Source organism: Chinchilla lanigera, unplaced genomic scaffold (genome assembly GCF_000276665.1).
Source record: "Chinchilla lanigera isolate Chin_1 unplaced genomic scaffold, ChiLan1.0 scaffold00050, whole genome shotgun sequence".
Lineage (NCBI taxonomy): Eukaryota > Metazoa > Chordata > Mammalia > Rodentia > Chinchillidae > Chinchilla > Chinchilla lanigera.
This window is the reverse complement of record NW_004955451.1, coordinates 17,876,017-17,889,240: the sequence shown is the minus strand read 5'-3', so window position 1 is coordinate 17,889,240 and position 13,224 is coordinate 17,876,017. Positions and strand designations below refer to the sequence as shown.

General features: G+C 65.0%; 1 protein-coding gene across 1 annotated transcript in view; it reads right to left on the bottom strand.

Moving 5' to 3' along the window:
• The window catches only part of Fmnl1 (formin-like 1), a gene marked incomplete at its 5' end in the record, with an annotated part of 17,667 nt that extends 4,443 nt beyond the window's left edge, over positions 1-13,224 (bottom strand). Inside the window, 12 exon segments of the mRNA XM_013519160.1 lie at positions 2,163-2,222; positions 2,350-2,424; positions 2,974-3,067; positions 3,172-3,248; positions 3,628-3,736; positions 4,741-4,758; positions 4,956-5,084; positions 5,282-5,365; positions 5,567-5,640; positions 6,116-6,229; positions 7,252-7,335; positions 13,178-13,224. Of these exon segments, the coding sequence (XP_013374614.1) occupies positions 2,163-2,222; positions 2,350-2,424; positions 2,974-3,067; positions 3,172-3,248; positions 3,628-3,736; positions 4,741-4,758; positions 4,956-5,084; positions 5,282-5,365; positions 5,567-5,640; positions 6,116-6,229; positions 7,252-7,335; positions 13,178-13,224 (965 nt within the window).

The window sequence follows — 13,224 nt, the reverse complement described above, 5'->3', positions numbered from 1 at the left end:
CGACTTCGGGCGACGACTCTGCGGGGGAGGGGTGGGGTCACCGCCCCCGCGGTCGTGGCTCCGCCCCCGCCCTGCACGTGGGCGCCAGATCCACCCACTGCTCCGGCAGATCCCACCCAGCCCGCGGGAGACGCCCCTCAACCCCTGCCAGGTCCGAGCTCCGCAGACCCCTCTAGCGCCCTTCCTGGGTTCCGGCCCCCAAAAGACGCCCCCAGGCCTCCGAGGTGCAAAACCCTCACTCTGGACACCCCTCAATCCCCAAGCTTCCAGGTCCCACCCGAGCCGCGTCCCGGGTCCCCAAGATGTCCCCGGGTCTCGACCTCCAGAAGATGCTCCCCAGGACCACCTCCTGGGTCCCTAAACCTCCAGGTCTCCTTCTGGGTCCGCACCCCGCCCTCGCCAGGTCCCGTCCCACCCCGTCCGGGGTCCACTGCTGCCCCCAGATACCCTCCCGAGTCCTGAGCCAACCCCCAGGTCTCCCCTCTATGCCCACTGCAGCGCCTGCGCACCTGGGCGGGGGGAGCCGGCTGGCGCCCCTGGAGTCGCTGCGTCCGCGCCCGGAGCCGCCGCGGAGACAGGCAGGATCTCGATGGCGACGGCGTCCCCGGGCCCGCGCAGCACACGCAGCAGCCCCTGCGCCTCCAGCTCCCCCAGCTTCAGCTCCAGCGCCGAGGGTCGCGGCGGGGCCAGGGGCGCGTCCGCGGGGGACCGTGCGCCACTGCCGGCGGAGGTCGCGGAGGTCGCGTCGCCCACACGCTCCTGCAGCGGGGATGGGTCAGCACCGCGGGGACGCGCCCCCCTTCCCCTCCCCACCCCGCCCCCCGGCGCCGCGCACCCGCAGAGTCTCCAGCTCCCTGCGCGCCTGGCTCAGCTGCTTCTCCAGCTCCGCAATCTTGGCCATGGACTCGTTCTCTGCGTCCCGCAGCCGCTCCGTCAGCTGCGACACCGGCACAGGGTGAGCGGGGGCGGTGCCAGGCGGCCCAGAGCGCCGGGCTCCGGAGCGCTCGCGGCTGCCAAGGAAGACTAAGCCGAGCCCGCGGGGAGGGGATGCCATGGCGCCGCAGGTGGTAAGGTGGGCGAGAGTGGGGTGCTGGCACATCCGTCCGTTCCCCCAGTGAGGACCGGGGCCGCCAAGGCCCCGCGCGCCTGCGAGGGAGCGCTGACCCCTGGGGAAGACCCAGGGATTCCGGGTGTGAGTTCAGGGCAGACCCCCGTTCTCAGGCGCCGCGCCTCACCAGCGCCGTCTGCTCCTGCAGCTCCTCCATGTGCTCCAGCACGGCGTTCTTGGTCTCCGTGTCCTCCAGCAGGGCGCTCACATCGAAGACATTGTCCAGGTAGGCCTGGATCTGCACCCGCAGCTTGTCACTCTCCGTGAGCCGGAGCCTCTGTCCCAGAAGCAAGAGTGGGTGAGGCCGGTGGGCACCCAGAGAAAGGGGCCGGAGCCGGGCCTGCTTTCTCCTTTTTCATCTGCGCGTCATTTACATGTGGTAAAGCCCGCCACAGTAAAGCTCACATTTACAAGGTCATGTGGCTGTCACCACTGTCAAATCCCAGAACGTCTTCCTCACCGGCAAAGAGCCCTGCACCATCAGCAACACACCCCATGCCCTCCTCCTCAGCCCTGGTGCCCACTGACCCTGTGTGTCTCAGGAGTCGTCCCTCCTGGGCACTGAGAAACCATCACACATGGCCTTGCGCTCAGCAAGACAGTCTCACAGTGCACCTCCCTCAGCATCAGCCCTTCCGCCCTGCCCGCTTTCCCCAATGTCACCCTCGCTCCCAAACCCTCTCCCAGAGGCCGGGCGCCTCCAGAGAATCTTGGGCCAAAGACCCAGCGTGAGCCGGCTTGCTGTGATGAACCAGGCAGAATCGACCCTGACGGGGGAGCTAGGTGTGGACCAGGTGCAGCGCTGTCCTACACTCCAGCCATTCTCAGCTCAGAGTCTCCCATTTGACAGATGGGAGGACTGAGCCTTCCAGGCACAGCCCAACCCAAGGCTTCAGAACTCGGAAGCAACAGAGCCAGGATTTGAAGCCAGGTCCGGCATCTCTGAGGTCCCTGTGCAGCGGCTTCAGGCGGGCAGAGGGCAGGAAGCGGGTGCCGGGCTCACCTCCAGGTACAGGTCCAGGCCCAGGTTTGTGAACTCATATTGCAGGAAGACCCGGAAGTTCATGTCCTCCACAGAGTGCACCACGATGTTGATGAACTGCATGCAGGCCACCTGGGGCCAGGACACAGGCGGCGTGCCCTCAGGCGGGCACACTCCACAGCTCCCCCACGCACCGGCCTCCCTCCCTCCAGTGCAGCCCCGGCCCCTCTGCCACCGGCACTCAGTGCCCCCAGCTCACCATGAAGTCGATGTTGCTGTCCTCGTTGCGGAAATATTCCATCAGCTTCTCAAAGCGGTGCTGTTCCCCGCACACCTGCAGAGGGGACACAGTGCTCAGAGGACCCAGGGACAGCCTGGTGAGCCGGCACTGGGCTGCCACTCCTGTGCCTCCACAGGCTCCTGCAGAGTCACAGCTAAGTCAGCCCAGTTGCTCTTCCCCACCCTGCATTCCCCGTCTCCTCCCCCAGCCCTGCACTCACAGCTTGGCCACACTCCTGCCTCAGGGCCTTTGCACTCACCGCCCAGCCCAGGCACCTGCCTCCCAGGAAACTGTGCTCAAGTCTCACCTGCTTCGCAAGCCCTGTGCTGACCACCCTGCAACTGGCTCCCTCCCCCTCGCTGCAGCCTCTCCTTACCCCACCACTTTCTGTCTAACGCGTCAGTTTCTCCTTCTCTGCACTATCGTCCCTCTTCCTTGCCTTTCTGCCTGATGCACAGCAGCCTTGGCAGTGCTCATCAGAGCAATGGATGCATCCAGCCTCGCACCCGTCTGCCGGCTGGCCAGGGCCATGTTGAGTTTGGGCCTGGCCCCGGCGGAACTCCCCACCCTTGTCCTCTGACTGGGCAGGACCGGGCGTGGTACCTCCTTGAAGTTGTCGAAGGCCAAGAGGATGATGTCGTGCCCTCCACGCACCAGGCACACAGCCGCCAGGAGCTCCAGCACCAGAGCCTTGGTTCTGGGGAGACAGAGGCCAGGGGCTGGGGACGGGTGGTGCCACAGGGTGCGGTGGGGGCAGCGCTCTGACCGGGAGGGCCACACGACCGAGGGCCTAGCTCGTACCTGGGGTTCTTGTTGTTGAGGCTCAGTGTGATCTCGTTGACACAGGCTGGGTGGTTCATGACAAGGCTGAAGCCAGACTGGGGACAGAGGTGAGGTCAGCAGGACCCAGCATCTGGCACCCAGCACCTGGGGCACAGTCGAGCCCTGCCCTTCTACTGCCCACAGTTTAGGAAGTTCCTCACCTCCAGCCTCCACCAGACCCTCACCCCCTCCTTGAACTCTGTCATTTCTGAGCTAGTGCCGGGAGCCATCAAGGCTGGCAGAGAGGCGCTGCTTCACCCATGGACCCTGCAAGCAGCAGAGCCCGAGGCCACCCGCCCCAGGGCCCCCGCTGCCCAGCTCTGCGTGGAACCACATGAAGCTCATCCTGCCCCAGCTGGGCCGGGACCTGGCCCAGCGGCCCAGACCCAGCTCCAGGCTGGAAACAGGGACCCGGAGGTGCAGCCCGCCACCCACCTGATAGTTCATGATGGCACGCAAGCACATGATGCAGACATGGACATCGTCCTTCTGGCTGACGATGCGGGAACTGCGCAGGGCCTTCCTGCTGTGTGCAGGGGTCAGCCTGGGTGGTCAGGGATGCAGCAGGGTCAGCCCCAGGGCCCGCTCCTGCATCTCACCTGTACGATGGCGCTCAGCACGAGGTTGCCTTCCTCGGGCCAGGCTGGGCGCCAAGGGAGCAGCGACCCTGGGGCCCTGGCACCAGGAGCGCTGCCAAGGGCGCTGTCACAGCCTGTAAGACTCCCCAGCAGGGGGCGCCCACAGCCACTGGGCCGCGGTGAATGCAGCTGGCCAGGTTCTGGAAGGTTCCTGCTCCCCTCGACCTGGCAAGAGGCCTAGTCTCCCTGTGCCTCCCTTTCCCCTTTCCCAACAGGACCGCCAGCAAGAACGCTTTCGCGCTGGGGTCGCTGGGACAAGGACGTAAAGCCGGCGTGGTGCCTGACGCTAGAAGTACTGAATAAGCGTGCTCAATTATTCTTGGCCAAAAAAAGGTTTGCTATATTTACTTTTGCAGAACCGGCAGCTATGACTTCCACACATCAGACCCCTTGACAGTTCTACCACATTTCCCACAAGCTGGGACCCTGCCTCACCCAGCTGCTCCTGCCCTGCCAGGCGGCCTTTCCTGGCATGGCTCAGGCACCCCTCCCGGGTGGGTGTCCTCCTTGCCCCCGTCCAGTGTCACCTCTGTGCACAGCCTTCCCGAAGCCCCAGGCCATGGCCAGCCCGTCCTCAGAGCCACCACCTGGCAGCACTGAACTCTCCTCTCCCTAGACTGTGGCCCTGAGGCAGGGAGTACCTGCCACGTACCTAATACAGGTAACCCTGAAACATGTTTTTTGGATGGATGAACAAAAGACCATATTGTAAGAGGCTGGGGCCTAACACGACAGTTCGTACACAAGAGCCAGGGCTGGGTCTCAGGGTCCACAGGGAGCTCGAGGGCCACCCTCTCCCCCCAGACCTGTCCAGACCAGCAGAACCTGGGGGTCAGCTAAACGCCTCACCCAACCCACCACCACCCAGGAAGCCTGCCAGGCATGCACCTGCCCCCAGCTGGCTACGTACCGGGGAGAAGGGGGGCACCTGGAGGCCGTGTGGAGAAAAGAGGAGGTTAGATGGGTACACAGGGCCCCACCCCCTGAGCCCCTCTTTACCCCAGGCCCTCCCCAGATCCAGCCTAAAGGCTCCTGAGCCCCATGCGTGCCCCAACGCTGACCCCCTCCCACCCTCCACTCCAGTCCCACCCTCCACTGTCCCCCTACCCCCTGGGGGCTGCGTACTTGACCGTCAGGTGGCGGCTCCTGGGCAGGGCGGGGGGCGGCCCCCTGCTGAGGTCCTCCACTGACTGCTCCAAGGGCTTGCCCTTCTCAGGGTTCTTCTCCCCACTGTCTGTGTTCTCCATGTCATACCTGGAGAAGGACACGGAGCTCACAGGCCAGCACCAAGGGGACCCCCGGGATTCAGGAGGAGGAGCTGTGATCTGGCCCTGTCCCTTCCATCAGGGACAGGCCTGCAGGAAGGGGCTCCACCAGGCTGGGCACCCCACAGGGGCGTGGGTGACATGCAGGGACGCTTGGATCTGGGCTGGGGGGGGCGAAGGGCTTACGTGACAGAGCACTGGGCAAAGGCCAGGTACTCCAGGAGCACGTCCAGGCCGCGATTCTGCTCGTTGAGGAACTCTTGCACCCACCTGCAGCACAGGGCACCCTGAGTCCACAGGGAAGCGGTCCTGCCCAAGCAGGCAGTGGGAAGCCACCAGCACACCCCACCTCAGGAGACCCCGTGGTGTTGGGGCCCAGCCTGTGAGACATGGGCGCCAAAGCATGCAGGGCAGACGAGGAGGTGCTGCTGACCATGGCCTGGAGGGGAGGGGCATCGAGCCTGCACTCACCCGATGTGGTTGGTCCTCAGGGAGGTCTCCAGCTCCCGCAGCACCTGCGTGGACTCCTGACCACGCCTCTTAAACTGAGGATGGAACAGGGAGCCCGGTGGGTGGAGCCCGGCCTCCACAGGCCCTCCAAGTCCTGGGGCCACAGTCAGTGTCCCCCACCCTCCATATGTGGCCTTCCATGCCCCGCTCCCTCACCACCGCCACACACCTGCCCCACTGAATGACACAGCGGTGTGTGCCCCCTGGCACTGTGTCTACACACACCCATGCAGACACACGGGGTACACGCACATGCGCACATTCAAACATCCCGGGCCCACACACCCACATGAACATACATAAACAGAAAAAGGCACGCACACAGGTCTGCATGGACAGGTGCACACTCTCAAGGGCATGTGGCGGCCCATGTCAGCACACCCAGGGCTCCCTCAGGACCCCCTCACACATGGGCACTCTCAGGCACCCGCAAGTCTACCCCAGCAGCTCCGGCTTCAGCTGCCAGAGCCCCGGGGAAGGGGAGAGGCCCAGAGTGAGGGAGAGAAATACCCCCAGGTTGGACATCCAGTCTGCTGCAACCTTGCGGCTGACCCCCCCAACATCGAGGTAGCTCTTCAGCTTCTGGATGTAGGCTTCAGGGGGGTTCTTGACTTGGAACCGCTCCTGGGGAGGTGGACAGGTGGGCAGGAAGCCAGGAAGAGCTGCCCTGGTGGGGGGGAGACCAGCCCCCACTGAGGTCCCTTCTGCTCTGACCGGGGGGCTCAGGCCGTTCTGAGCGGCCTCTGAGCACCAAGGGCCCAGTCCTCACAGCCCCCTGCCCAGCGGAGAAGACCCCAGCCCAGTCCTAGCCACTGCCCTGTGACCCGGGAAGCTGAGTTCCTAATCTGCCTGGGGTGTGGCCGCCTTGTGGGGGCGGCCTCGGTCCCGCCAGCAGGTGGTGCCCGCTCCTCGCCCTCCCAGACCCGAGCGCAGGACCGTGGGGGCCCAGCTTCCTGCAGGCTGAGTCCCCTTCCCAGCACTGCACCAGCCTCCTGCTCATCCGTGCGGTGGACATCCACACGCTCAGCTTCGGCAGAGGCCCCACCCAGCTCCCCGGCCCTCAGAGGGGCCCAGCCATCCCCTAGACCCTCTGCTGCCCCAGCCTTTGGACCCTCCCACAGCCCAAGCCTATACCCAGGTGGCTGCCCTGCCAGCTCATCCCATCCCTTCCATTAGCCAGAGCTCCGCCGGGCCCCTGGGGAGGCCCTGCTCCTCGCCTGCCTGCCCTGGAACCCACTGCAGCCAGCCTCCCCCCACCTCTGAGGCAGCGTTCCCCTGGCCCACAGGGGCAGCAGGGGAGAGCCGGGTGGACACAGGGCCTGGACAGGCTGCAGGGGCAGGGTCTCCTCTGGCTGGCCCCGGGCTGAGCTGGACTGCATCCCCTGAGCCCTCTGGAAAAGGACAGGGCTCCTGCCCTCCTCCCCTGGGTGGCTAAGCTGTCCCACCAGCCCCATCCGGCACAGGGCAACATCAGGAGAGGCTGCCGGGGGTGCAGTGGGAGGGGTGCCCTGGCCCAGCCCTGGCCCCACCCTGCTCTGACACCCAGGTCTGGGGAGACCGAGGCCAGGCGAAGCCCCAGGGCAATAGGGAAGTGCCCCTTCTCCTGCCAGCATGCACCAGTCAGGGTGGGCACCCTCAGCACGCACCTGGTCACAGACCAGTTCCCACTTCTTCTCGTCGTCGTACTGGCTCAGCAGCTGCACCTTGTCCGGGGGCAGGTTCATGCAGTTCTGGGGATCAGAGCAGGGACCCTGAGCCTGGGGCCCCAGCACCATGGGGAGGGGTGGCATCTCGGGGCCCCATTACACTTCCAAGCCTCATAGGAGAGAAATCACCTTCTCCAGCCCCAGCAGCAAGGAAGGGACCTGGCGCTGGACTCCCAGTCTGATCGGCTGTGTCACCCCATGTCTGGTGTGAGGCAGACGCTCTCGTTCCCTGGGGACCCCAGGCCCCTCTGGCTCCACACTCCCCATCAAGGTGGGCATCAGCTCTGCCCAGACCCAGGAGGAAGCTGACGGGAGCCCTCGCCAGCCAGGCGCCACCAGACACCAAGTCTGCCTGGAGAACCCTGAGAACCTCTCCCAAAGGGGCAACGCAGCCTCCTCCATCCTCCCAGCTCCTCCCTCTCGTTTTCTTCAAGAATTGAGGGGGGGTGAGGGTTGGGAGCTCCAAGTGGGGTGGCACGGATGCAGAGGTGGGAGTCCTCCGTGCCACTGTGGCCCAGGCGGGACCCTCGGGAGCTGTCACAGGTCTGGAGCGCCCCCTGGGCCATGGCATCTCTATTGCCACCAGGAAGGTGTCAGATAAGCCCAGCATTGTGAAATCACCCAGGTGCCACCAGTACTCCAGATCCCCAGAACCCCAAGTTCAGCAAGTCTCCCAACAGACGCAGATCCAAGGCCAGTTCACCCCAGTTCAGTCAACCCCAGGTTTATCCAAAACAGTTCTCGCCCAAGAGGCCCCCTCTTAGCCCCAGCCCGAACAGGGGTGTGGGAGCCCACTGCATCCCCAGCCCAGATGTGGGGAGGCTGCTGTCCCCAGCTCCAGTGGCCGAGGTGGCAACCACACCCACCCACTACTCCTCAGCCACCCTGCTTCCTCTCAGCTAGGTCCTGGCCTAGATCTGGAGCTCTGACCAGACCTCACCCCAAAATCACTGCTGGAGCCAACTCAGAAAACAGGAAGCTGGTGTCCCAACCCCCTCGCCTGAGCTTCCGGCCAGGCCACTCCAGAGGTGAGACTGCCCACCCCAGACTCCCAGCCAGCTGGGCCAGGGTATGTCATCCCTGTCTCCCCCTGCAAAAGGGAACCAGGCTAGAAAACCACACGGCCTTGTCCACCACCCCACAGGCACATGGGGGTGGGCGCTTTCCCTGGAGGCCTCGCCTCTCCTATCCCCTCTGAGCCGTCCCCAAGCTGCAGAGGCGCAGAGAGGCCCAGGGTGAAGGAGGAAGAGGGGCAGCTCGGAGGACGGGCCGGGAGTTGGCGGGGCCCAGCGCCTTCAGGGCAGCCCCTTGGGGGGGCCCGTACCAGCCCTTGTCCACGCGATACCCCTTGGGCCTTGGGTCACCTTTTGGCCAGGGCAGGGCACTTCTGGTCATGATATGACCCCAGTGGTCAAGGTGGCCAGCTCTCCTGGGTGTGTACTGTGCCAGGAGCTGCTGGACACCTGCCACCCTCACAGCCACTGCTGGCACCGTTGTCCATCATGCCCACCCCACATAGCCAGCACAGGTCGCTTCGGCAACTAGCCAAGCTGACAAAGTCTGAGACAGCCACAGCCAACCCTGCCCATAGCAGCCCTGGCCTTTGGGGCCTGGCACACCTGCCAGTAGCGGAGAGGGCCAGGCGCTCCTGCCCTGTGCCCACCTGGGCCTCCTCAGCCCAGGCCCACGTGCCAGCCTGCCAGACACACTAAATTTAGGCTCAGAAATCAGAAATAGCTCTGACAGCACTGAGCGCTAATTAGCAGCTGCTCCCTGGCTCTGGCTGTGCCCACCAAGGTGATAGGCACTCCAGGGAGGGGGTGGCAGGTGCCACTCATCACTGGAGCAAGGCAGCAAGCAGGAGCAAAGCCCAGGCCCAAGCCCTGAGTACGGACACAGCACCATGGGCCAGGAAGGGACAGGCATGGCGAGCCTTCCCTCTGGGGGCTTGTCTTCTGGAGGCAGCTGTGACAGAGAGGAGCTGGAGCGGGGTGTAAAGCCCCAGGCCCTGGGCTCACCTTGCCTCAGTGTCTGCCTCTGAAACAGGCACTGAGCCTGCCTCAGCCTCCCAGGGCCCAGGAGCACTAGGGAGCTGTGGTACGATGGGAGATGTCCTCCTGTGACGAAGCACAGGAACACAGATCTCATGTGAGAGGACCCGGAGGCAGGGCGTGGGAAAGATGTGAAAATGTCAGGTACAACAGACTTGTGTCCCGGACTTGGCCGACAGAGCAGCCGCTCGGCCCCTCGTGCTCTGCCTCCCACAAGTAGGATTCATCTGGGGCGAGGCTGAGAAAGGGAGCTGACCCCTGAACCTTCTATTAAAACGTGCAGGACAATGCCCCCCCTTCTGGGTGCAGAGCGGGACCCAGCCTCTGTGTCTCACGCTGGGACCCCGCCCTGGACGCTGCCTTGGTTCACTCCCAAGGCCACACTGGACAGGGCCACACCCTGCAGCTTCACTTTCCATCTCAGCAGAATCTGCACCCCCAGCCAGCAGCCCACCTTCTCCCTGGGGTCCAGTCCTTCCAGCCCCAGGCTGCCCCTGAGCCTGGACCCCAATCCCAGGGTCTGGAGGCCCTGTGGGTCCCAGCCCCCCACTGCGACGGGGTCCCGGGCTTGGCTCTCTCACCCTCAGAAAATCTCCAGAAACAGCAATTCCTTCCCGTGCACCCTTCCTGGAGCTCTGTGAGCAGCCCCAGGATGCGAGAGGCCATGGGGTGACCCTGCCCGAGGCCACCTGCCTGAGGCTGGGGTGAGAACCCCACAGCAGGCACTACAGCAAGGAGGGCAGGAGCCAAGACACAAGGCCCACTCCACAAAATGCAGGCTGGCAAGAGAATAAGGGCAATAATCAGTGCTCTCAGCCCCTCCTCTGGGCTCCACCCACACAAGTGCTTCATGTCCATTAACACCTTTAACCCTGAAGACGAACACGCCACGGAGATGCCACTACAACCCATTTCACAAGGGGGAAACTGAGGCAGGGGAGGGTAAGTCACTTGCCCAGCTTCCCGAGAAAAAAGGGCAGCGTGGGAAGTGGAGGTCCTGGTCCCTAGGGGTCTTCTGCAGAAGGTCCAGCCCCAAGGTGCCCATCTGAGGAACCAGGACCAGCCGGCGCCACTTCCTGCCACCAGCACCCTGCACTTCCTGTTGTTACCCACACTGCGCTCTTACTCACTGGGGAACCCCCCCAGCACCCCTGCGTCAGGGGGAAGTGCAGCGCCCCACCCCCACATGTGCACACGGCTGCCGTTAGCCACCGTGCCCCACCCTTCCAAGAGGTGGCCGGCTCCCCACAGCTTCCGGCCGCCAGGCAGCAGTGGGCCTAGGCGCAGACCTGCACAGTGGCTACAGACCTGGGGGCTCCTGGGGATGCAGGGCCACCTTGGGTCTCGTGAGGGATGGGGAGTGGCGAGCCAGGGACCCCAGGACGGAGAGGACCAGGTCAGCTCCCCTTCCTCGCAGCGGAGAGCTCTGCTGACGCTTGCTCCACCAGCACTGAGCTGCGTACCCCTCACAGTCCCCATCCCCTCTCGGGGTGACAGCAGAGTGTCCCTCAGTATTCTCCTCCACGGGGAACAATGCAAAGGCTCAGCCTGGTTAATAAGTTGCCCGAGGCCACACTGGTATTAAGTGGCAAAGAAACTCAGCCCCCAAAATCGTGACCCTCAAATCCGGAGCTCCTCTGAGCCTCGACAACCCAGCTCCTCTGAGGCAGGCAGCCCAAACCACCTTCCAGAACTCCGTGTTCTCAGCAAAGATACAGAGGAGGCCCAGGCCGCAGCCCCACCTGCTCCTGCTCGTCTCGGCCAGCCCGCTGCCAGCTGCCCCAGATGTCCCTGTGAATCACGCCCAGCACATCCCTGGTCCCGCCTCTGCGCAGCCGTGTCTGACTATAGGGCCTAACCCATCGCCACCCTTCACGGGCGACTCCTGAGGCAGGAGGCCAGGGCCGAGTACCCCACAGCCACACACCCCAACTCCAGCCACCTCAGCCCACAGAGGAGCTGCCCAAGGGGCTACCGCTACTGCAGGCAAGCCCAAAGGAGACTTTGCCCCTGCCCTCACCTGGCCCCAGAGATGAGGACAGGACACCCAGGGCCACACCCAACTCCCACACTGCCTGGCCAAGAGCACAGAGCGGCGGACGCCCCCCTGGTTGCCCAAGCCCTTCGAGAACATTGCCCTGGGCCCCCTGCCTCAGTGGATTGGGGTCCTACACCCAGCTGCACCTGGGCAGCCAAGAGAGGGTGCACCCCAGTCCCCCAGGGAAGGCAGGCAAGGCCCCGCCTGGGCCAGGGCGTAGGAGAGGCGAGGGCTGAGCGGCTGGCGGGTGCCCCCACCAGCAGCATCCCCATGCCCGGCAGCCAGCCGTCCCTCCGCACGGTTGCCAAGGCAGCAGCCGCACACCCCGGCTCAACCCTCTTTCCTCCCAGCCCACTTCAAGCAGGGGCACCCTTTCTCCCACCGCCTCCTCAGCAAGGGGGTGTCCCACCGTGGCTCTTACAGGAGAGGAGGGCTCCCCACACCTCCCTCATCCAGGGCCAGGAGAAGAGGGGCATTCTGGGTGCTGCGGTGCTGTTCCAACGGGCAGAAAAGGGTCTCCTGGGGTGATGGGACCCCAAAGGTGGCATTGTGCTTCTCCCATCAGACCTGGGAGGTCCCCAAGGTTTGGGGCCCCTGAGCAGCCTGAAGTTCTGCTCCTCTTAGACCTGAGGAAGGACAGGATCAGCCCGGCCTCAGGGAGAGATCCCATGGAGACAGGGAGCCCCGGCTGAGTCGGGTGGGGAGAGCCAGGCCCTGGAGAGATGGCCCCAGGCTGGGCTTCTCCTGCACTCACCAGGCTCCTGGGACTTCAAGGGCCCCTCTCTCTAGGAAGCACCCCTGAAGCCCCTTGCTGAGCCTGCCCTCCAGCCTGGCACTCAGGGGCTCCAGGGGCTTCCCACGGCAGACTGAGCCAGTCACGTCCCATGAGCCAGAGACACAGCAGGACCCGACTTCTGGCTTTGCCACCGTCTGACTCACTCACAGGGCTCTTCCCCAGCCCTGAGCATAATGGGGCAGCCCGGACCTCACCCTGAGGCCCACCTCCCCCTCCACGGACACACGGGGACAGACCGTGCCCCAGGCAGGCTGCCGGGCCCGGGACCACCACCACCAACACAGACGCTGCCAAGGTCTGGCCTGGGGAAGGGACGCTGGAGCCGGTGCAGAGGAGCCCCGGAAGCAGCTGGATCCACGGAGGCCCCAGGACCACACATGAGCCTTCCCAGCCCCGACCACCGCACCTCCTCCTGGTGTGGACGGCAGCCACAGTCTCAGGAACTGAGAACACTGCCCTGTGGGGCCATTCAGGGACCCAGCGACCAGCAGGCGGGAAGGAAAATGGGGGGGCACCCCATCCCTGCCTATATGCCTTGGGTCCTCACCCCAGACCCGCAGCACAGCCTGGAGACAGCCTGGCCTCACTGCCACCACCCGTGTCCAGCCAGGGGGGGCAGACAGCAGAATGACACGGGGCAGTCAGCTGGGTCCGGGGCAAGCCAAGGACAGAAGTGAAAGAGCCCCCTGCCCAGCCTGGGGGACCGACGTGCAAACCCAGCCGGTACTACAGGCGCCCTCCCATGGTCTGGACTCGGGACCCCAACTCCCGCCAGGCGACAGTGGCAGCGCAGCGGCGGGGTCCACACTCTGCTCCGCCCCAAGTGCAGGGACTGAGCCCCGTCTGCCCTTGCCAGCCTCAGCCCTGGGCGCGGAGAGGGGACACAGGGCCCGCGCGCGATACCCTACTCCGGCAGCCAGCCCGCACCCCGCCCGCCCGATCGCCGCGGGAAGTTGGGGACCGCGCCGCCCCCCAACTCACCAGAGCGCGCGAGAACCGCTCCTCCAGCTCCCCGGCCGCGGGCATCG